At 40.7% G+C, this 24,286-nt stretch overlaps 1 protein-coding gene across 3 annotated transcripts in view; it reads right to left on the bottom strand.

Moving 5' to 3' along the window:
- The window catches only part of IL18RAP (interleukin 18 receptor accessory protein), a 30,306-nt gene extending 16,553 nt beyond the window's left edge, over positions 1 to 13,753 (bottom strand). For 2 of the 3 annotated variants that reach the window (XM_082851761.1, XM_082851762.1), the window contains exons 1-7: positions 13,722 to 13,753; positions 13,405 to 13,536; positions 11,509 to 11,807; positions 9,776 to 9,850; positions 7,880 to 8,049; positions 7,092 to 7,413; positions 6,812 to 6,995 (exon numbers count right to left, since the gene is read on the bottom strand). In XM_082851761.1, coding sequence (XP_082707887.1) covers positions 6,812 to 6,995; positions 7,092 to 7,413; positions 7,880 to 7,949 — 576 coding nt within the window. In that variant the 5' untranslated portion in view covers positions 7,950 to 8,049; positions 9,776 to 9,850; positions 11,509 to 11,807; positions 13,405 to 13,536; positions 13,722 to 13,753. Of the gene's footprint in view, positions 1 to 6,811; positions 6,996 to 7,091; positions 7,414 to 7,879; positions 8,050 to 9,775; positions 9,851 to 11,508; positions 11,808 to 13,404; positions 13,537 to 13,721 lie in introns of those variants that run through there. The other variant, XM_082851763.1, reaches the window with a different exon arrangement.
- Between the last annotated feature and the right edge of the window lie 10,533 nt (positions 13,754 to 24,286).

Genomic DNA, 24,286 nt, shown 5'->3' with positions numbered 1-24,286 from the left:
AAAGTTTCTTCTTTAAATAAATTTCACTCGAATAAAAGAAAAAATGTTAAATTGAAAACATTAAGTAAGTAACTAAACAGATGTATCTCAATTTGACAAAGAAGGACTGGGATTCAGGAACAATTATTTAACTCCTAGTGGACTCAAAGTTGAGTGAGAACTAAAATTCAATTATGAACATTTCTCTCTCCTACTTAGAATCTCTCATTGACACTCCTTTGCCTTGAGGGTAAAGGCTAAAATTCTTCACAGCCTGATCTTGGCATTCCTCCCCCGACTCATTTCCTGCTTCTGCCCCTCTACCCATCTGTCATTCCCTACATAACCACGTTCTTTCTTAATCAGCATGTCTCCCACCACCTTTCCCCACTGGGAAGCCTGTTGCTCAGTTTTCAAATCCAACTGAAGGGGTGGCTCTCACGGAGAGAAGTTATCAAGTCTCCCCGAGCAGGCTCAGTGACCTCTGCTCCATCATCACGGTAGCCTTTTTTTTTTTTCTTTTGCGGTACGCGGGCCTCTCATTGCTGTGGCCTCTCCCGTTGCGGAGCACAGGCTCCGGATGCGCAGGCTCAGCGGCCATGGCTCATGGACCCAGCCGCTTACGGCACGTGGGATCCTCCCGGACCGGGGCACGAACCCGCGTCCCCTGCATCGGCAGGCGGACTCTCAACCACTGCGCCACCAGGGAAGCCCACGATAGCCCTTTTATAGTAATGATGCATTTGGGTGTCTCCTCCTGTGAGTTGTCGAGGGCAGCCTTTGTGCCAAGACATTTAGCTGGTCCTGGACACACTGGGAGGAATAAACACAGATCCCTTCTCTGAGCGAGCTCTCAGCCTAAGGATGCGCGTCTGAGCAGTAAGCCAGAGTATAGCACACTCAGGTGGCTCTGCCTCATAGGAAAAGTAGGGACTCTCCCCCCAGTCTAATCCGAGACTTGAAGGGTATGCAGGAATTACTCAATGCCAACAAGGACCTACTGCACAGCACAGGGACCTCTGCTGAATATTATGTGGCAACCTAAATGGGAAAAGAATTTGAAAAAGAAAAAAGAAAGAAGAAAGCAATTGACATTTTAGGAACACCTGAAGCAAAGCCTGTGTGTAGGAAACAAGGCCAAGGTGACAGGGCTGATGCAAGTAGATGTGTTTGATCTTTGTGTCTCCAGGATACAGCAAGCAGGCCAGCAAGAATAAGGTCTTTGTAAATAAGGGGTGAATAAATGCAAGTCAGTTGGAAGAAAGGTTTGGAAGGATAAGAGTCAGATGATCGGACATTTTTAGAAAAATGACTGGCAGCTCTTTTTTGACTGTGGAAACTCTTGTAAATTTAAGCAAAGACTATCATAATCACCCTTGTATCTTTAGGGGCTAGGAAGTGGGAGGGGCACAGTAGTATTTATTGAATGATGGGGTATCAGTGTATCATTAATCTTAGAATCATTAATCCTCTAACCTCTGTACAGCACCTGGCTTTCCAATTTCCTACTAAGAGTACTAGCAATATAATCTTTCACCATTGCAGTCAAAAGAAAAGAGATAAACAACAAAAATAACAAAATATCAATAGTAAGAACTCATTACCTATGTAGACTACAAAGTTATTTCTCATGTGTATCTCGTATGAACATTCAAAGGATTCTCTGCGGGGCTTCCCTGGTGGCGCAGTGGTTGAGAATCTGCCTGCTAATGCAGGGGACGCGGGTTCGAGTCCTGGTCTGGGAGGATCCCCCATGCCGCTGAGCAGCTGGGCCCGTGAGCCACAACTACTGAGCCTGCGCGTCTGGAGCCTGTGCTCCGCAACAAGAGAGGCCGGGACAGCGAGAGGCCTGCGCACCGCGATGAAGAGTGGCCCCCGCTCGCCGCAACTGGAGAAAGCCCTCGCAGAGAAACGAAGACCCAGCACAGCAAAAATAAAAATAAATAAATAGAGAAATGAGGCAGAAGGAAATAACTGCCCTTTAAAACAAATTAAAAAAAAAAAAGAAGGATTCTCTGACTTGCACAGATTCTATGTCTTCCATTTTATAGATGAGAAAACCGAGGTTCTGAAGTTTGTGTTTTGTTCTATACCATATAGCTCGTGAGAAGCCTGAGAATGTATCTACGTTCTTCTGATTCTGAGTTTCATGTTCTGATTGAGGAATTTCCCTTCCCCTTTGCTTGATGACTCGTAGAAGCAGAAATTCCCCTCCCCCAAGTCTCTGGTGTGGTTCCTGTGGCCCAAGAAAGAATTTCCAGTAGGTTGTCAAGGAGCTGAGAAGAGGGTCAGAACTGGTCAGAGCTGGGCCGCTGCAGGTAGGAAGTAAAACAAGGCCAAGAGGTGGGACTGACAAGGTTAGACATCTATCAAGAACATTTTAAAAGGAAGCTTCAGGGCACGGGGTAAAATTCAGAGATGAAATTTCTAGAGAACATGGTAATAACATACAGAGAACAGAAATTGGAGTGGAGGTGTGTCGTAAATCACATGAGAAATGAATGCAGAGGAGGGGATGCGGAGTTGGAACCAGGCTGCAGCTGGGCCATAGGGAGGATGAGTGATTACAAAGTGGGCCTGACTTTTTTTAATAAAAAGATAAGTATGGCTTAGTGTGTATCATCAAGACTTTATGGGATGGAACTCAAACAAAACATCGAAGAGATAAGGGGCAAGAAATTTGTGTCAAGAATGATGGGAAGCTGATCTAATAACATAATCACAGATGGTCCTAGCAGGAGAGAGAGGTGCTAACGAGGCCACACAGGAAATTCCTTGTTTTGCTCAGATGGGCGACGGTCAAGAGCAAACTACAGCAGCAGGAGCATCAGTCAGTGTGATCCTGTATAAAGAGCACCAGTGAGTCCCAGAGAGGACTGACACACGCGACAACCTGCGGACTGTAGCATTGTACACACCGTAGGAAGTTGCCCAGGATTCTGAAATTTCACAGTGAGGACAATCGAATGGGCCAATGTATGGACCTTGGAAACAGCTTCCAAACATCGAATCTAAATGACTTTTACCTCTTCCCTACCAGGAATTGCATCAACCATTGGTCTGGCAAGTCTCACCGTACTTACCAGCTCTCCGTGTCCCTGGGCTCGCGGGATGCCACCAGGTGCCAGGGACAAGGAGAACGAGGCCAAAGGAAATGAGAGGTGGCAGGTCTACGTGCGAAAATTCCATAGAACTCAGGGTTCAGAGATGACCCAGCAGCCGTGTCAGCACAGTGGCATGTGAATGAGGTTGACTTAAACCACCGATGGAAAAGTCACTCAGGCACAGTCTTACCGCCAGGACGTCACAGCCATGTCACAGGCACCCATGTCTCAGTGCCCCAGACCCTTGCAGAAGAGCCTCTCCCACTGCCCTGTGTTAGAATTTTGCCTGGTGTCAAAGATTCATTTAGCTAAAGAACCGAAAACGCCCTCCCATTAATGTAATATCATCTAAGACGAAGTCTGCTTACGCTAAAGCTATTTTTCATTATATTTTTATTGTAATTAATTAACTTATTTTTGGCTGCGCTGCGAGATCTTAGTTCCCCGACCAAGGATCGAACCCGGGCCCCCTGCAGTGGAAGCGCAGAGTCCTAACCACCGGACCACCAGGGAATTCCCATTATATTTTTATGAATTAGGAAAATAGTATTAGAATGAAAAACAGATAATTCCCTTTATGCTGACGACTTCATCGTTCAATATTTCAGTTACGAATCTCCAAGTCTAAATTTTTTGAGGTGTCTATTAAAAATATTTTGGAACCCCCCCAGAGACTACAGCACATGGATTTATTTCGCGTGGTTGTTCTATACAACCGGCAGGTTCATCCCTGGTCGGCAGTTTCATGTGAATTCAGTGCCACCGTGTTTTCATCCTCTCAGCCAGTGTTAGTGTTGTCGGTTTTGAGATACTCTTAAGTGTGAGCCACCCTTCACCTGAGTATCTGTGGTTTAGCATGAAGAAAAGGAACATTGGGTATTATTTCCTGCCTAATGGCATCACTTGTAGTGATACTTCCATGAGGTCTGTGACTTTCCAGGATACTGTCTGTGTGTGTGTGCATGTGTGTGTGTAAGCACATGTCCACACACGTGCAACTCATGAATTTCATGCAATCCATGAAACATAACCTAAATAATGACCTGTCCAAATCTCCGTCAGAAGATACAATTTTAACAACAGCTATGCTTTGCCTACTTTTAAGACAGATGCCTAGTCACCGTTAAACACATCCTGACATTTGCAGTCGAGGCCCCAGAGAAGAGAAATAAAGCTTCGTTTTGTGAATGTCATAGAACATGGGGGTTTAGTTCATGAGAGCAGCATATGCAGAAAGCTGGCAACTACCGTGTGGCTTCTGCTTTACCAGAAAGTGAAAATAGCTTTCATTTCAGGGATACCATCGTTGAAAATTCAAATGCATTTTCATTTTAAATAACGGGGCAAGCCTGGTTTGGGAACAGCCTACCTTGACGTAGGAAGGCATCTGTCATCCCAGATTACAAATACTTTTGAACCATGGGAAGTTTTGTTCTTAAGAGTGAACTGAAAATAATGAACAGAACCATCGGCTATTCTTACCAACCTCATTTTAGAGGTTATGAAATTAACGTGTTTCTTTTCTTTTAATTGAAGTATGTTGACTTACTATGTTGTGTTCGTTTCTACTATACAGCACAATGATTCACGTTACATATATATATGTCCTTTTTCATATTCTTTTCCATCATAGTTTATTACAGGATATTGAATATAGTTCCCTATGCTATACAGTAGGACCTTGCCGTTCATCTATTTTATATATAGTAGTTTGTATCTGCTAATCCCAAACTCCTAATTTATCCCTCCCCTCTTTTCCCCTTTGGTAGTCATAAGTTTGTTTTCTATGTCTGCGAGTCTGTTTCTTTTTTGTAAATAAGTTCATTTTTGTCATATTTTAGCTTCCACATATAAGTGATATCATATGGTATTTATCTTTCTGTTTCTGACTTCACTTAGTATGACAATCTCTAGGTCCATCCATGTTGCTGCAAATGGCATTATTTCATTCTTTTTATGGCTGAGTAATATTCCATTGTGTGTATATGTGCCACACCTTCTTTATCCATTCATCTGTTGATGGACATTTAGGTTGCTCCCATATCCTGGCTATTGTAAATAGTGCTGCAATGAACATTGGGGTGCACGTGTCTTTTCAAATTAGAGGTTTTTCCAACTTTCCCAAGAGTGGGATGGCTGGATCACATGGCAACTCTATTTTTAGTTTTTTAAGGAACCTCCATACTGTTCTCCATAGTGGCTGCACCAATTTACATTCCCATCCACAGGGTGGAGGGTTCCCTTTTCTCCACACCTCTCCAGCATTTGCTATTTGTAGACGTTTTGATGATGGCCATTCTGACCAGTGTGAGGTGGGACCTCATGGTAGTTTTGATTGCACTTCTCTAATAATTAGTAAGGTGCTTCTTAAATTAGGATTTTATTGAGGGAAGTACATTTTCTGTGTCATTTTGAAATATAAAATTGAGACCTTAAGCACACACTCACCCTCCCTGTACAGTTCTTTCTAGGAGGGACATAATAACACCAGTTGTCACTGAATCTCAAGAGAATCAAGTGAGGAAATATTGTCTCACCCAATGGTAATTTTACCTCCAGGAGACTCTGCTTGCTAAGTTTGGGGGTACAAAAAGCCGACAGATAAACATGGGCCACTTTCTGGACTTTGATCAGGGACAATTTAAAATGATATTTTTATATTAACAAACAGATATCTTTGGAAGTCAAATTTAAAGTTTTGCATGATTTCTTAAAGCAAAGTATTGAACTTCAAACAATTATCATAGGACTTCCCTGGTGGTGCAGTGGTTAAGACTCCATGCTCCTAATACAGTGGGCCTGGGTTCGATCCCTGGTCCAGGAACTAGATCCCACATGCATGTCGCAACTAAGAGTTCACATGCCACAACTAAGGAGGGGGTGAACCACAACTGAGGAGCCCGTGAGCCTGCCTAAGGAGCCCACCTGCCACAACAAAGACCCGACACTACCAAATAAATAAATAAATATTTTAAAAGCCAATTATTACAAATGTAGGAGGTGATTTAAATTCTGTTCCCAGATTCCACCACCCTGGGTCAACTGACATTCCCAGACTTTGGAAGAGATGCTTACGCGGCATTTATATATCTGTTAGGACTTAGAAAAACTATAAAATACAATGGAAATGTTTTTGTTACGAAGTTTACTCACATGTGGTTCATAATTCAGAATCATTCTGAAACTTGTCTTTTCCTGATTCCTGTTCCCTTTTTCTCTTAGCACTGCCCTCCCTCCCCACTGACTCACCTGTGCAATACACGTGTCACCCAGGCTACCAGGTGCTTGCCTTAACTGTCTTCCCAGAGGTGTCCTCTTTGGAAAGTATTCCAGTCTCCTACTTCTTTCAGAAACCCTTCAAGACATGCTTGTTGGGTGTTCCTTTCACCCTAGCAATGCCCTTTGCTTTCCAAAGGCAGTAAAATTGAACAAATCTGGTCTTCTGAATGAGTGGGTGTTCATAAGTTTATATCTTAACCTCACATGTAATGGACTTGAATTTTAGAAAATTTACTGACACTGATCAAAAGGATGGTTCTAATAATTGGAACATTGGACTCTGTGGCTACCTAGGGGAAAACTGCTTTAGAAAGTCAGGTCTTCTCTGTAGGCGTGAGGCCAGTCTTTGGGAAGCTCTAGAGCTCAGATTCAGACTCACATTTCTATAAATTACCTAAGGAGATGCTACCATAACAACTAAGCTCTGGCATCAGTGAAGTCATTCTTACCTGGTACCAGGTCACCTCTGGACTTTGTGTATCACTTTGGTGGCTGAGACCGGGGCAATAAATGGAGTCCATGCTACCAAGAAGAAGGAGTTTTTTATGTGATATGGAGCTCCCACAGGACATATTTGTCTTGGGTTTAACTTCTAAGATCATCTTGACACAACAGGCCTCATCCTTGGGGCTCCTAGGAAAGTTAACAAGGTCCTGTGAACACAGATGTTACATCCAGATAGTAAAGGATTTGGTAATGTTTTCAGATAGAAAGGTACTTGGGACTTACCTAATCCTAGGTCTACAGATGTATGACCCAGCATTATTCATCTCTGTGGTCAAGAAATGAAGGGTGCTCTTGTCCTGGATCACGTGAGGATAGTTTTGTGTAATTTCTACTAGTGGATCTCTGTTTGGAGGTTGTAGGTACCATTGGACATCAGATAGGTTCTTACTACCACTGCAGGGCAGGTGTTCAGAGCTTTGCGTTGGTGAGAGTTGACTTCTGTGGTAGAAATGGGATTTCTGTGGCTCTGGAAAATCACAAAATAAGACAAACTCCTCCCCACACCTGGCAGAGTATGTCCTAAGAAGCTTTCCAGTGGAGCAATCTGAAAACCACAATAAACAAAGGAGCACAGAAACACATTAGAGGAATTCTAACATATTTACAAAGAGTACTTGGTTTCACAAGGGATTAAGCTCCCTTGGGTGTCTTTCTCCTTCACGGTTCCCATTCTGTGGGGAAAAGAAGTTCCTGTTCTAATTCCCTCCCACTCGTCTTCAGCATCACCAGTAGCAACGGAGGTTTCCTGTTAGAGCTGCCAACCCACCTTTAATTCCTCTTCAGCTGCTTCCACTGAACACCCAGATATAGTAACTGGGTTCCACGTGGATGCCTGGTATCAACTGAAAGCTGTTCACCCCAATAATTTCTCCTCCTACCCCCATCTTAAAAGTAGAAAGGAAATATTCTATATTATTATGCCATGCTGCCGATGTATCCCAGAATACCTGTCACTTTAAACTTGGACCATAAAACTCGTAAGGTTAGCATGAAAAGTGAAAAACCCCTACCTGAAGTGTTAAATCCTTTAATTTTCCCTCCTGCGATAAGCCAAAGAAATACCCAGCTCAAGTAAAGCATTGTTCTCTCTGGGTCTTGTCATTGCTTCAGGACATCTGTTCTGTTGCCAGAGTGGAGGACATTGTCATTCAGGGCTCCACCCTGAGAATCATCTTCATTTCTGTAAATCAAGAAATGGGAAATGAAGAAATCGGTAACCAGTGATCAAAACGCAAGTCACACAGGAAGTTTTGAAAGGGCAGGTCCTACCCAACAAACCTTCACATGCCCACACTAGAGTGGTATTTTCAACAGCGTGTGGCAGGTCCTGCATATGTCACTTCTTACACAACTAAAGGAGGAAGGACATCTCAGACTCACGGTACTGCTTGTACCTACACTCCGTACGGTGTGGTCTTTTGATGCCATTTCTTTATGGAATCCTTTTTCTTTTCCTAAGTTTCTGACCTAGTACGTATATTTTCGTGGGTAATTTGGAAAGAGTTAAGTGAAAGTTTTCCTGAAAAGATCATCCAAGTTGAAGGAAAATGTCAGGTTCTCCCCAATTAGGGAAACCAGTGCGGTAGCTGGTGTGTAAACTTGAGAATGTCTGCACGTTGCTAACTTGTAGTAACTGTTAGAGAATAGAGGATACTTTACTCTTTGTGCCCCAAATAAGACAGGAAAAGTTGTCACTGGATGGCGTTTCTACCAATTCTCTGAAGTATAAAAGGGAGGGAAGGTCACCCTGGACTGTGTTCATGGTGGTTCAAGGAAAAAAGAGAAAGAGAGGGAGGGAGGGAGGGAGGGAGAAGGAAAGGAAGGGGAAGAAAGAGAAAGAAAGAAAGAAAAAAGAAAGAAAGAAAGAAAAAGAAATTTTACTATCATATGGTCCCTCTAAACGTTCTCCTTAAAAGTCTTCTTCCCAGAACATCTCTGTTTCTTGGGCAGCTGACAAAAATCAATCTCTCTCTCTCTATCTCTCCCTCTCTCTCTCACAACCTCTGCTTCTGTCTCTGTCTCTGTCTGCCTGTCTCTCTCTCTCTCAACGCTCACACACACAATCTAACCATCATGCACATTCCTCTCTTCACTGCCCCCTGTGCTCACTGGCCATTCCTGCAACCACTCCTTCCACCCAGACTTTCCCAGGACCATTCTCTTCAGGAACCTCCATCTTTTACCATAAATAAATACTGTCCTCAACTTATAAAATTCTTCATTTCCAAACATTTACACACACACACACACACACAGCACTCCATGTCTCCAACATCTTCAGATGCAGAAAGGAGTAATTTTAATATTTATAAATGATCAACAAGTATGTTTCTCTAACAGAAACATTGAGCTTGAGGTGCCTTTGGGGATCCACAGGGGAGAGTTCCTGCGAGAGAAGTCAGGAGGCTGCGAGGAGACAGCAGATAGACTTCCCGGAGGAACACCAGCCTGGAAGGGTGAGTCAGGGCCAAGGGAAAATTCAAAAGGATAAACCCAAAGGGAAGAGAAGAAACAGAACAGAGAGACCACCCTGACACTAAGCAGAGAAGTCGGGCACAAGAAGGACTTAGTTTCCATCAGGTTTGGCCACTGATAGATCAGACCAACACGTGCAGAGGGTTTAAGGTGATGGAGACGAGCGATTCGGGAAGGAAGGTGGGGAGTGGGGAAGAGCCACACCCTCCCCAGGCTACACTGCACATGGAAGACAAGACGGGGAGGCGTTTCCTCCTGTGCTGCCTTGATTCCATAAGCGAATCAAGGGGAATGAGCTGGCAGGGTAGCAGGCCAAATGCAAGTGAGAGTGAGAAGAGGGTGTGTGGCCCAACTTCTCTAAGGAGGCGGGAAAAGACAAACCCCAGAAACCACAGAGACATTGTCTTGGACAGAGGCGGACAGAGTCATACACTCTGCGAGGTCTCTCCAGACCGGTGTACCCAGGTGGGGCCAGAAGTACAGGACGTTTCCACTTGGCCGCTGACCTGCTGAGAGGAGGGTGTGCTCAGCCACGAAAGGGCTTCATGAGATGATGGAGGACCTAGAGTGCCACGGATGGGGACCAGAGTCACCGCATCACTTATCCCCATTGGTGACAATGGGTAGCTCTTCTTTCCAAGACTGTGCTCTAGGAAAAAGGACCTAGGATAAGCAACTGCCTTTCAGATGTGGTCTACCTCCCCCCACCCCCTGCTTACCCTTTCTTTGCCCACAAAGCCCCTGAAGGGACAATCTCCCCATCTCCGGCCACTGGAAGTATCTTCCTAAAAATCAAGCCTGAGGATGTCATTTCTGTGCTGATAACCTCACCAGCCCCACTACCCACTAAATAAAAAGTCCATTCCAAAGCATCAGATGCAAAACCCCGTATGACTCGATACGGCTCTCTCATGATTTATCTCGTGTTTCATCCCCAGAGAGACCACCACTGACCATGGGCATAATGACATTCCTCCTCTCTATTCACCACTGCACCAGCCAGCAACTCTCTCTCTCATTACTCATGTTATATTACTCTGTCTTAGCACACACTACTGTCTGGAAAATATCTTGTTTTATAAACTTCTCCCCTAACTAGAACCAAAGCTCCCTGCTGGCAGAACTGAGCCTGTCTTGCAGCCTGCACACTCTCTCAAGGAATAGGGCGTGACTCACACAGGAGTTCGGTAAGTCCTTGTTCAGAATTTATCCACACCATAGTGAAATTGTTATTTCATATACCATGTCCTCTCACTAGGTTGGGAGCTCCTTAAGAGCACGGATCCTGTTTCAGAAATCTTATCTCCAAATCCTAGGAAAAGACTTCATGCATAAATTGTAATCAATTCTGTTGTCCAAATAAATGCAAAAGAATTCAGGAGAAGTCAAAATAAATGCATAGCAACCTAAGTTTAACCATTAACTTGCTGTGTGACTCTAGTTAGCCTCTCTCTGCACTTCAGTTTTTTCATTTGCAAAGTAAATTATCTGGACTGTATCAGTTGTTCCTCCACCTTAGGGCTAGGGGGTCCTAACTTCTGGGGATTAAACTGGAAAATCTGCATTTTATTTTAAAGCTGCTTGACTTGAGAATCATGGGACTTTAATATTTCTAAGATCATCTCAGCTCTAACATTCTGGGATTCCATGTTTGAATTACCAAGCCTATAGAAAAATTTTTACCATGATACCCAGAAGTCTCCAGCCCTCAGGAATTCCTGTCCCAACCTTGAGTGGTCAGATGTTCTGTCCATGATACCCTCACCTACTGGCGTAGGACCTCAGGCTGCCTGGGGCTGTTTCTAGGCTACAGCTTTGTCTCTGGGATTGTGTTTCTCAAATTATCTCCATAACAAGAACCACCCAGAATGCTTTTTATAAATTCAGATATCTGGGCTCTCCAAATCATATTAAATCAGATTCTCAAGGAGAAGAACATTGGACTCTACATTATAAACAAGTGTCAGGGAAATCACTGTGATTTAGGGATCACCTCTGGGAAGCCCTGCTCAGGGACAAGAACAGACCTTGGGGAGCTGGGTCTGTGCTAAGTTACAGCAGTTATTACCAACACTGTTGGCAACTGAGCAACACAAGAGCAAGCCCACTCTGGAAGCCCCATCCACGTGGGATAACACAACTGATATTGTTTGTCAACATCTACCTTTTTAAGATCTTCTGATGTCTGTGTGATGCCTTTCATTCCACCATCACCAAAACACTTCCAAGAATCAGAAGGAATCACACAAGGTGCATTTATCGAGCATTTTTCAAGCATTGGGAAACTTAACCAAACCAGGCAGCAGGTCTGTTCTTGGCAGTAAATCAATGGGCAGGTGGCACTGAACAGAATGGTGTCCTGCTCTCTTATATACTCTCTGTCGCACTTGGGAAGATGGTTGTTGTCCTTCTTGTTTCATTGGTGGACCACCAAGGCTCACATTGCTTGGAGAGTGGTCCCCACTATTAATGATAATTGCACATTTTATAAGTATTAGAAGAGGAATTCATGTCCATGTGAAGAGGGTCTCAGAGACTCTGATTTTCCTATCAGCATATGCCGTCACCTCAAAAAAAGAGATAAGAGCTCAAAAGGGTGACTTCAAGTATCTGAAGGGTCTCTTATCCAAAACAGCATCCATACCTGCTTTTTGAGAGCCGTATTTTTTTTGTTAGTGGTTGAAGATTCCCCCAATGAGTTGGTCAAGACTACACCTTCAACTATCTTTGGTTGATGATGAACTAAAATTTTTTCTGACCAAAGCTTTTGGTGGGAGGAGAAAAAGAGGAAAGGCAGGTGGAGGAGGCAGGTGTCAACAGGGAATCTGAGGCTCAGGTAGGAGAATCCCACAGTTAAAGACAATTTCCCATGGGATCAGCAATGACTACCCAGGGAACACATGTACATGTAGACATTTGGTCTGGTGTAACAGTAAGTATTTAATTCAAATAATATTATTATTGTTCTCACATGATCCATGGTAGCTATATATCCCATTGCCTAGGAATTACAGAAAATCAAGAGTGTAGCTCCTGCTCTCAAAGATTTTACAGTCAAGTCAAGACAAGCATTTAAATTCGGCAAAAACTCTTTTTTTTTTGGTGAAGTAAATTGTCCAAAGTCATACATTTAAAAAATGATGATGCTGGAATACAGATACCAATAGCTTAACAAAACCCAATCTAAACTAAACTGCCAATCTTGGTCATACACATTTGTACAACAACTATTTGCTGAATTCTTGTTATGTGGCAAACTTTATGCTAGATATTATAGGGACTATCTATGCCCTTTTTTGTTTGCTTTTTAAATTTTTATTGGAGTACAGTTTCTTTACAATATTGTGTTAGTGTCTACTGTACAGCAAAATGAATCAGCTATATGTATACATATATCCCCTCTTTTTTGGATTTCCTTCCCATTTAGGTCTCCAGAGCACTGGGTAGAGTTCCCTGTGCTATACAGCAAGTTGTCATTAGTTATTTATTTTATACATAGTATCAATAGTGTATATATGTCAATCCCAATCCCCCAATTCACCCCACCACCCCACCTTTTTCCCTTGGTATCCGTATGTTTGTTCTCTATGTCTGTGTCTCTATTTCTGCTTTGTAAATAAGGTCGTCTATACCAATTTTTTTTCATATTCCACATATATGCATTAATATATGATATTTGTTTTTGTCTTTTTGACTTACTTCACTCTGTATTACAGCCTCTATGTCCATCCATGTCTCTACAAATGACCCAATTTTGTTTCTTTTTATGGCTGAGTCGGCAAACATTTTGAACCCCTCTGCTCTCCACCTTTCCCACAAAATGCTCAAAGCATTGTAGATAGGTTTATTTCATAACCACCAGTTTTTGTTTTTTTTATAAAGTCTCCATATATGTGGAGATGGAAAATTTGCTAATTAGGTAGCAAATTTATTAGTACAAAATAGTTTATGAAACAGAATTGTGTTAGCAATCCACTTTGAAAATGATTTAAGTTCTTTTCTCAACTTATATTTGCTGGTTAGGAAATCTAGTGGAAAAAAATATATACCATTGTCTTACCTGTATTTCCTGTTCTTAAGACATTGAAAAAGAGAAAGGAACTTCAAGTCTTTCTTTCAGTGACTGCCGGCTTTTCTCTCTGAAGATGAGCATGTGAGAATATCCATTTTCAGAAGTCTACAATATCTCTTCCTAGTCAGAGAGATAAAGGGAGAAAGTACATGTAACTCACACAAGTTTGTAAATAATGAGCTAAACCTGGAGAAAAAAAAGAAGGAAAACCTTTAGTATTTTGTAAATGACCACTGACATTGTCAAATTCATGGTCATATGGAGGAAAATCAAATTAATGACCTCTATAAGTAGAAGGAAATGACCTAAAGATGAAGCATCTAAAACTCTCCCCAGACCAACCTCCTTGACTAGATAGGGTTTGTGGTTAGGTTTAGTTGAAAGAGTGAGTAATCCAACTTCCTTTACAGGAATTTCCTGTAAAGATTATTAGCACTCAACAGTTTCTCAACTGTGGGTTTTGGGTTTTTGGTGTTTTTTTTTTCGTTTTGTAAAACTAACTCCCAAAAATGTAACCTTTATGATATAACCTAAAACTGTTGTTGTGATTAACTTTTTTTGAATTCTGAAAAAGAAAAAAACCATCTCTCTAACACCATTTGTTTGAAAAAATAATTTATTGATACGGACAGGGAAATAAATTTAAACTCTGAAATCACCAAGATTTTCTGGTACCTCTTCATTAAAACAAAGATTCAAAATATAACATATAATTGAGAACCCCACTGTTCCTTTGATAGAAGAAATAAAATCACTTAATAAGAACCCTAGGTCACTCTGAGACCACTCTGGTCAGAAAGAGCTTTATCTAGAAAGCAAGTTGGTTAAGCTTAGATATCACCCATCCTCAAGAGGCTGACATTCTAACAAAGAGAAGGCTGATTCTTCTGAGCATATGAATGCTCCAGGGCTGCTTCTACACATAACTAGAGGATAACATAAAATACAAAAGAAGACTACATTTGCTTTGCGATGAAGGCAAAATGAGTGTTTCCCTGAGGTGGAAGAGAGAAGAGGGAATTAGCATTTATAACTAGGAATGAACCAAAAAAGTATATCTGCCCTGGGTCATGAATCTGCCTAGGATTCCAAGAGGATATGAGGCTTTTTACAGCCCTGCTTCAACGCAGGTCATAGGGAGCAGCTGAACGATATTCCGGGCACATGAAGCTCCAGGCTTACAGAGTCATGTGAGAGCAACACAGTGATAAGAATAAAGGCAGGATAAAGTCATACTAAGTTCACAGACACCCCAAAACACACCACTGGCTGCGTCCTGCCCACCAGAAGGACAAGATCCAGCCCCAGCCCCCAGAACACAGGCACCAGTCCCCTCCACCAGGAAGCCTACAAAAGCTACTGAACCAACCTCACCCACTGGGTGTCTGTGACAGGGGCAGACACTTAAAATAACGGGAACTCTAAACCTGCAGCCTGGGAAAAGGAGACCCCAAACACAGTAAATTAAACAAAATGACAAGACAGAGAAACATGCAGCAGATGAAGGAGCAAGGTAAAAACCCACCAGACCAAACACATGAAGAGGAAATAGGCAGTCTCCCTGGAAAAGAATTCAGAGTAATGCAAATAAAGATGATCCAAAATCTCAGAAATAGAATGGAGAAAATACAAGAAACATTTAACAAGGACCTAGAAGAACTAAAGAGCAAACAATGGTGAAGAACACAATAAATGAAATTAAAACTTCTCTAGAAGGAATCAATAGCAGAATAATTGAAGCAGAAGAACAGATGAGTGACCTGGAAAATAAAATAGTGGAAATAACTGCCGCAGACCAGAATAAAGAAAAAAGAATGAAAAGAATTGAGGACAGTCTCAGAGACCTCTGGAACAACATTAAACATACCAACATTCAAATTATAGGGGTCCCAGAACAAGAAGAGAAAAAGAAAGGGACTGAGAAAATATTTGAAAAGATTATAGTCAAAAATTTCCCTAACATGGGAAAGGAAATAGTCAATCAAGTCCAGGAAGTGCAGAGAGTCCCATACAGGATAAATCCAAGGAGAAACACAACAAGACACATATTAATCAAACTATCAAAAATTAAATACAAAGAAAAAAATACTAAAAGCAGCAAGGGAAAAACAACAAATAACATACAAGGGAATCCTCATAAAGTTAACAGCTGATCTTTCAGCAGAAACTCTGCAAGCGAGAAGGGAGTGGCAGGATATATTTAAAGTGATGAAAGGGAAAAACCTACAACAAAGATTACTCTACCCAGCAAGGATCTCATTCAGATTCAACAGAGAAATTAAAAGCTTTAAAGACAAACAAAAGTTAAGAGAATTCAGCACCACCAAACCAGCTTTACAACAAATGCTAAAGGAACTTCTCTAGGCAGGAAACACCAAGAGAAAGAAAAGACCTAGAAAAACAAACCCAAGACAATTAAGAAAATGGTAAGAGGAACATACATACCGATACATACCTTAAATGTAAATGGTTAAATGCTCCAACCAAAAGACACAGACTGGTTGAATGGGTACAAAAACAAGACCTGTATATATGCTGTCTACAAGAGACCCACTTCAGACCTAGGGGCACATCCAGACTGAAAGTGAGGGAATGGAAAAAGATATTCCATGCACATGGAAATCAAAAGAAAGATGAAGTAGCAATACTCATATCAGGCAAAATAGACTTCAAAATAAAGACTATTACAAGACACAAAGAAGGCCACTACATAATGATAAAAGAATCAATCCAAGAAGAAGATATAACAATTGTAAATATTTATGCACCGAACATAGGAGCACCTCAATACATAAGGCAAATGCTAACAGCCATAAAAGGGGAAATCAACAGTAACACAGTCATAGTCGGGGACTTTAACACCCCACTTTCACCAGTGGACAAATCATCCAAAATGAAAACAAATAAGGAAACACAGCTTTAAATGACACATTAGACCAGATGGACTTAATTGGTATTTACAGGATATTTCATCCAAAAACAATAGAATACAGTTTCTTCCCAAGTGCTCATGGAACATTCTCCAGGATAGATCATATCTTGGGTCACAAATCAAGCTGTGGTAAATTTAAGAAAATTGAAATCGTACCAAGTATCTTTTCTGACCACAATGCTATGAGACTAGGTATCAATTACAGGAAAAAAATGTAAAAAATACAAACACATGGAGGCTAAACAATATGCTACTAAATAACCAAGAGATGACTGAAGAAATCAAGGAGGAAATCAAAAAATACCTAGAAACAAATGACAATGAAAACACGATGACCCAAAACCTATGGGATGCAGCAAAAGCAGTTCTAAGAGGGAAGTTTATAGCACTACAATCCTACCTCAAGAAACAAGAAAAATCTCAAATGAACAATCTAACCTTACACCTAAAGCAACTAGAGAAAGAAGAACAAAAAATACCCAAGGTTAGCAGAAGGAAAGAAATCATAAAGACCAGGTCAGAAATAAATGAACAAGAAATGAGGGAAACAATAGCAAAGATCAATAAAACTAAAAGCTGGTTCTTTGAGAAGATAAACGAAGTTGAGAAATCATTAGCCAGACTCATCAAGAAAAAAAGGGAGAAGACTCAAATCAACAGAATTAGAAATGAAAAAGAAGTAACTGACACTGCAGAAATACAAAGGATCATGAGCAATTACTACAAGCAACTATATGCCAATGAAATGGACAACCTGGAAGAAATGGACAAGTTCTTAGAAAAGCACAACCTACCGAGACTGAACCAGGAAGAAATAGAAAATATAAACAGACCAATCACAAGCACTGAAATTGAAACTGTGATTAAAAATCTTCCAACAAACAAAACCCCAAGACCAGATGGCTTCACAGGTGAATTCTATCAAATATTTAGAGAATAGCTAACACCTAAACTTCTCAAACTCTTCCAAAATATAGCAGAGGGAGGAACACTCCCAAACTCATTCTATGAGGCCACCATCACAAAGATACCAAAACCAGACAAAGATGTCACAAAGAAAGAAAACTACAGGCCAATATCACTGATGAACATAGATGCAAAAATCCTCAACAAAATACTAGCAAACAGAATCCAACAGCACATTAAAAGGATCATACATCATGATCAAGTGGGGTTTATCTCAGTAATGCAAGGATTCTTCAATATATATAAATCAATCAATGTGATACACCATGTTAACAAACTGAAGGATAAAAACCATATGATAATCTCAATAGATGCAGAAAAAGCTTTCAACAAAATTCAACATCTATTTATGATAAAAACTTTCCATTAAGTGGGCATAGAGGGAACATATCTCAAGATATTAAAGGCCATATATGAGAAACCCATAGCCAACATCATTCTCAATGGTGAAAAACTGAAAACATTTCCTGGACGATCAGGAACAAGACAAGGGTGCCCACTCTCACCACTATTATTCAACATAGTTTTGGCCATGGCAATCAGAGAAGAAAAAGAAATAAAAGGAATCCAAATCAGAAAAAAAGAAGTAAAACTGTCACTGTTTGCAGATGACATGATACTATACATAGAGAATCCTAAAGATGCTACCAGAAAACTAGTAGAGCTAACCAATGAATTTGGTAAAGTAGCAGGATACAAAATTAATGCACAGAAATCTCTAGCATTCCTATACACAAACAATGAAAAATCTGAAAGAGAAATTAAGGAAACACTCCCATTTACCACTGCAACAAAAAGAATAAAATACCTAGGAATAAACCTACCTAAGGAGGCAAAAGATCTATATGAAGAAAACTGTAAGACACTGATGAAAGAAAAGATGATACAAACAGATGGAGAGATATACAATGTTCTTGATTGGAAGAATCAACATTGTGAAAATGACTCTACTACCCAAAGCAATCTACAGCTTCAATGCAATCCCTATCAAAATACCAATGCATTTTTCACAGAACTAGAACAAAAAATTTCACAATTTGTATGGAAACACAAAAGACCCCGAATAGCCAAAGCAATCTTGGGAAAGAAAAATGGAGCTGGAGAAATCAGACTCCTTGACTTCAGACTATACTACAAAACTACAGTAATCAAGACAGTACAGTACTGGTGCAAAAACAGAAACATAGATCAATGGAACAGGTTAGAAAGCCCAGAGATAAACCCATGCACATATGGTCACCTTATCTTTGATAAAGGGGGCAAGAATATACAATGGAGAAAAGACAGCCTCTTCAATAAGTGGTGCTGGGAAAACTGCACAGCTACATGTAAAAGAATGAAATTAGAAGACTCCCTAACACCATACACAAAAATAAACTCAAAATGGATTAAAGACTGAAATGTAAGACCAGACACTATCAAACTGTTAGAGGAAAACATAGGCAGAACACTCCATGACATAAATTACAACAAGATCCTTTTTGACCCACCTCCTAGAGAAATGGAAATAAAAACAAAAGTAAACAAATGGGACCTAATGAAACTTAAAAGCTTTTGCACAGCAAAGGAAAACATAAACAAAACAAAAAGACAACCCTCAGAATGGGAGAAAATATTTGCAAATGAAGCAACTGACAAAGGATTAATCTCCAAAATTTACAAGCAGCACATGCAGCTCAATATTCAAAAAACAAACACCCAATCCAAAACTGGGCAGAAGACCTAAAAAGACATTTCTCCAAGGAAGATATACAGATTGCCAACAAACACATGAAAGGATGCTCAACATCACTAATCATTAGAGAAATGAAAATCAAACCTACAATGAGATATCACCTCAAACCGGTCAGAATGGCCATCATCAAAAAATCTACAAATAATAAATGCTGGAGAGGGTGTGGAGAAAAGGGAACCCTCTTGCACTGTTGGTGGGAATGTAAATTGATACAGCTACTATGGAGAACAGTATGGAGATTCCTTAAAAAACTAAAAATAGAACTACCATATGATGCAACAATCCCACTACTGGGCATATACCCTGAGAAAACCATAATTTAAAAAGAGTCATGTACCACAATGTTCACTGAAGCTCTATTTACAATAGCCAGGACATGGAAGCAACCTAAGTGTCCATCAACAGATGAATGGATAAAGAAGATGTGGCACATATATACAATGGAATATTACTCAGCCATAAAATGAAATGAAATGAAATTGTATGCTAAAGTGTACATATGGAATCTAAAAAGAAAATGGTCCTGATGAACCTAGGGGCAGGACAGGAATAAAGACGTAGACGTAGAGAATGCACTTGCGGACAGGGAGGGGGAAGGGTAAGCTGGGACGAAGTGAGAGAATAGCACTGACATATATACACTATCAAATGTAAAATAGATAGCTAGTGGGAAGCAGCTGCATAGCATAGGGAAATCAGTTCAGTGCCTTTGTGAGCACCTAGAGGGGTGGGATACGGAGGGTGGGAGGGAGATGCAAGTGGGGGGCATATGGGGATATACATATGCATATAGCTGATTCATTTTGTTATATAGCAGAAACTAACACAACATTGTAAAGCAACTATACTCCATAAAGATGTTTAAAAAAATAAATAAAATCCATGGAAGATGAATGATAAAAAAAAAAAGAATAAAGGCAAGAGACCTGGGAAGAGATGTGGCTAAGATGGAAGGAAAAGGCTAAACGTAAGGGGTTGTCTATGACCGGTATTCAATACCTATTGATTTGAACTTGATTCAAGTGAGTTGGGGTGTGGGAGCTATCTTTCTGAAACTTCAGAGATCCTGATGCAGACCTTGAAGTTGAGTCTAAAGTTGTTTAGAGAGGTGATTCCTAAAGCCAGTTTGATCACTTTAATCGAGTTTGCAGGAGACAGAATACCCTCCTACAGGCATTGTGGGGATAGTCTCCAAAAATGTCTGCCATCAGTTCCTCTGGTCCTTCACGTGCATTGTTGTGCATGTCGAGAGGTGGAGTCTATTGTTCCTGTTCTTGAATCTAGGTTAAATTTGTGACTTGCTTTGACCAACAAAATGCAGTGGAAGTGCCCATCTGGATGTAGTTTTTTAAAGGTCTTCAGCTTTCTCTTGGAGGCCAGATACAATATTTCTTGTCCAAATGTTCTGAGATCACCTTGCTGTAAGGAAGCTCAAGTAGCTGTAAAAGCTAGTTGTAAAAACATGAGGAGAGAGAGAGAGTGAGCTGTCTGGTCATACTCCAGTTGCTCCAACCATCTTAGTCTACATATGTGAGTGAAGAATATATTAGATGTTCCAGCCCCAGCAGACACCACATGGAGCAGAAAAATGGTCCAATGGAGTCCAATCTAGATTGCACAATTGTGAGAAATAACAAACTGTCAATGTTTAAGCAACTAAGTTTTGGGGTGATTTGTTAGATAGCAATAAATAACTGAAACATATAATATTACCGTTGGATAAATGCATTCTATTTCACTTGGAGTAAATTGCTGGGAGAAACCAAAATGAATCTATTCTGTGCATTCATGGTTCCAAGCATTTTATGTGTGTCTATTATTGTATCAGAAACATGATACAAGGATAAATAAAATACACACGCTCTACACTCAAAGAGTTCATATTTGGGGGAAAAGGTAAATAATTACAGTGGACAGTAATAAGTTTAATCTAACAAACATTTGCTAACCATCTACTATAGGCAAGATCTTTTTCTGGTAACTGTGAACAGTTAGGCTGGTCAAAGAGGGACTGGACCTCTGAAGATCATTTCTTAGATGGTAAATGCTAAATAGAGGTATGCACAGTGGACCATAGGAGACAGGCTCTTAGCCAAACTACAGACTTGGGGATGTCTCCCAGAGGGATTTCTCTGAATTTTAATTAATTTTTTTCTAACCTCATTTGTAGATAGTTAAATTGATCATTTGTCATATCTTCAAACTCTTCCCTGGACTTTCTTACCCCTTTCTCACCATTGCTATTTGACTCTCTCCCAAGGACATTGTTTCCCTAACAGCCCACTTAAATTGTGGTTGTTTTCTCTCCCAGACCCCTTGAGCCACTGATTTCCAGCCATTATACTCCCTCCTCCCTAAAAATCCCCAGCTTTGAATAGCATGTCCTCACCCTGTAATACCACCCATTACTCACCTTGTTGAGGTTGTCCCCAAACCTCTGGTCACACCGCTGCATTTGTTACTAAAGAGAACTTGGGTCTACATGCAGCAAAGCCAGTCTACTTATACCAGGTCGTGGTGAAGGAAAGAACAGCATTCATTGCAGGGTACCAAGCAAGGAGAACAGGCAGCTTGTGCTCCAAAGACCTGAATTCTCTAGTGGCTATCAGGGAAGTGTTTCTAAGGACAAAGTGAAGGGAGAGAGTCTCAGGGTATGAGATCAGCTCGTGTACAATTCTCTGATTAGCTGGCGGTGAGGTAACAGGGTCATGCTTTGGAAATCTCAATCGTCAACCTTCTGGTTCCAAAGTGTCTGAGGTCCCCATGCTGGTGGTCAGCTTGCAGTTAACTTTCTCCACCTGGTGGGGGCTTTAGTATCTGCAAAATAACTAGACCTTGAGGAAGAACTAAAAGTCCTTGACCTAATTTTATGGCTAAACTATTATTATTTTGTCTTGCTTGACTGCTTTCCTTTGTTTTTGCATTTTCTTGCTTCTCTGATTAAATTTGCTCTTTGGAACTCAGGGAAAGCCTAGGAAGATAAAGCTCTACCAACAAGAGGCGGAGGACACAGGAGTCTGTTCCTGGGAAAGCCCCTCAGGGTTCCTCTCAGTTTCACATTCTCTGAAGAGTTTAGCCCCCCCACCTATTCTTATGCTCACCAGAACCCTCCCTGTTTTGATTCTTGGTAATTTTAGTATTCACATAGATGATCCATGGAACACTCTGGTCTCTCGATTCTTTAACTTCCTTCTCTTCCAAATGTCTTGACTTCCACACCTACCTCAGGCATTTATTCCTACACCTGCCATTACTAGTATTTGACATGCCTCAATAATCTCCGTTTCAAGCATCCTATCATCTTACTCCCTGAAACACTCTGATATCAATTCATTTGTGACAATCATGTGGTCACAGAAGAAACTTATATTGCTCTAACCAAATCTTCAACGACACCCTCTATACACGCATTTTCCAACTTAAGTTTTATTGTCGTGCATTATTATCAGTCGCTTACCTATACCTTTAGTTCACTTGACACTCTCTTATTTTATCGCATTAGCTTAAAAATTACTAACTCTCTTCCTTAGTTGAACATACACAACTGAACATGGCTGGAGGAAACACGCAGGCATGCTGACTGGTCACCATAACCTGAGGGAGACTCTAACACTTGTTAGCAGCCATGCTATATTTCTCTACTTCACTCAGTATCTTATTTTCCTAGAAAACAACTTCATATTTCTTCCTTTCTTCTAAAGTTTCCCCCCTCATCCTCATTCTCAGCTGATGACTGAGAAACTTGCAGTAAACAGAACAGCAAACAGAAAAGAACTTCTTTAAGCTCCGTCAAAAGCATCTACTCACCTGTTTTTGCAGGCGTTAGTAAGGGACATATGTAAAGCAGCTGCTAAGGAGCTATTATAGAGAACACAGGTCCAGGGTAGAACTTCCTGACTGAATATGAAACATGGGAGAAAGAGAATTAATATAGGTGACCCTCAGTTTCCTGCTTGGAAGAAAATGGTTCTACCATTTTCATCAGGTAGAAAATGGGTTCGTAAAACCAAAACAGAGGTACAGGCTTTGGGAAACCAGAATCAATTCAGTACAAATAGTTGAGTTTTAGATGTTATGTATGTTTCTTGATAAAGTTACCCAAGGTAGAGCTGAATGTGTGATTCTAGAGCTCAGAAAACAGACCATAGATGGGAAGAGGGATTTTTTCCTCTTTAGGTTTGCTAAAGCAATGGGCAAGGATAATATGCGGCATGAGAAGGAAAGAAGATTCCAGAAAGGGACCCTGGAAAATATTAAGGGAGGGGTGGCATGGAACAGAGAAAGAGAAACCACCAAACAGTATGAAAAGGGAATATGAAAATGGGGCTATGAAAACCAGGAGGGAATCTTTTCACAAATCCAAGGAGGTTTCAGAAGAAAACTGGGGTGACTAGTGTTGACTACAACATAGAAGTCAAGTGAGGTTGAAGAGTTTCCATTAGAGCTGGGGATCCAGAGCCTGCAGACGTCCTGGACTGCAGAGTATGGGAGATATTGCAGCAAATGGACCAGGGATTAATGAGAAAGCAAAGCATAGCCTGCCTTTCTAAGAACCTTGACTTTGAACAAAGTTTTAGATATAATCTGTTGACTTCCTAACAATGAAAGGTGTGATTTACTCCCCAACACCACCACTACCACAAACACATTTTCCCTCCTATCCTGCCTCCAAATATAGTTATACCATAATTTTAGTTAAATAAATGTTGAATATTTACACCATTGTTACAGGTAAATACTATTTATGGCTGAGCCATATAATGCTATTTGACTACATCTCTTTTCGTATACCAACTTTTGTTTCACTAGAAGCTAATAATTATTTTTCTTCATTTGATTAAATTTCTCTATATTTATCATTAACTCATTCCTCAACTTTCCACTAGAAATGTAAATGACCTCTCAATGCGTTAACCACACTGGGAAATCTGTCTTCTTCCTGAAAACGGTCTATCTGGAACTTGCTCTCAATTGCCATCCTGGGATTTCCATTTACCATCAGCCTGGAGAAACTTTTTACCACTCTCCTAAGTTGGATCCCTTATTTCTGAACCTTCTTAGAGGATGTTCTCTTTTTTGGAGAAGCACCTCTTCCAGTAGACCTCAGACACAAGGTACATGGGAAGTAAATATCTTGAGGGCTTACATGTCTGAAAATCTCTATTTTGTCCTCATATTGGAGAATAATTGTTTGAGTATAAGACTGCAGGGAGCACATCACTTTTCCTTCCAAGTTT

This window comes from Leucopleurus acutus (assembly GCF_964270905.1).
Source record: "Leucopleurus acutus genome assembly, chromosome: 12".
Classification (NCBI taxonomy): Eukaryota; Metazoa; Chordata; class Mammalia; order Artiodactyla; family Delphinidae; genus Leucopleurus; species Leucopleurus acutus.
This window is presented reverse-complemented; position numbering and strand designations above follow the sequence as displayed.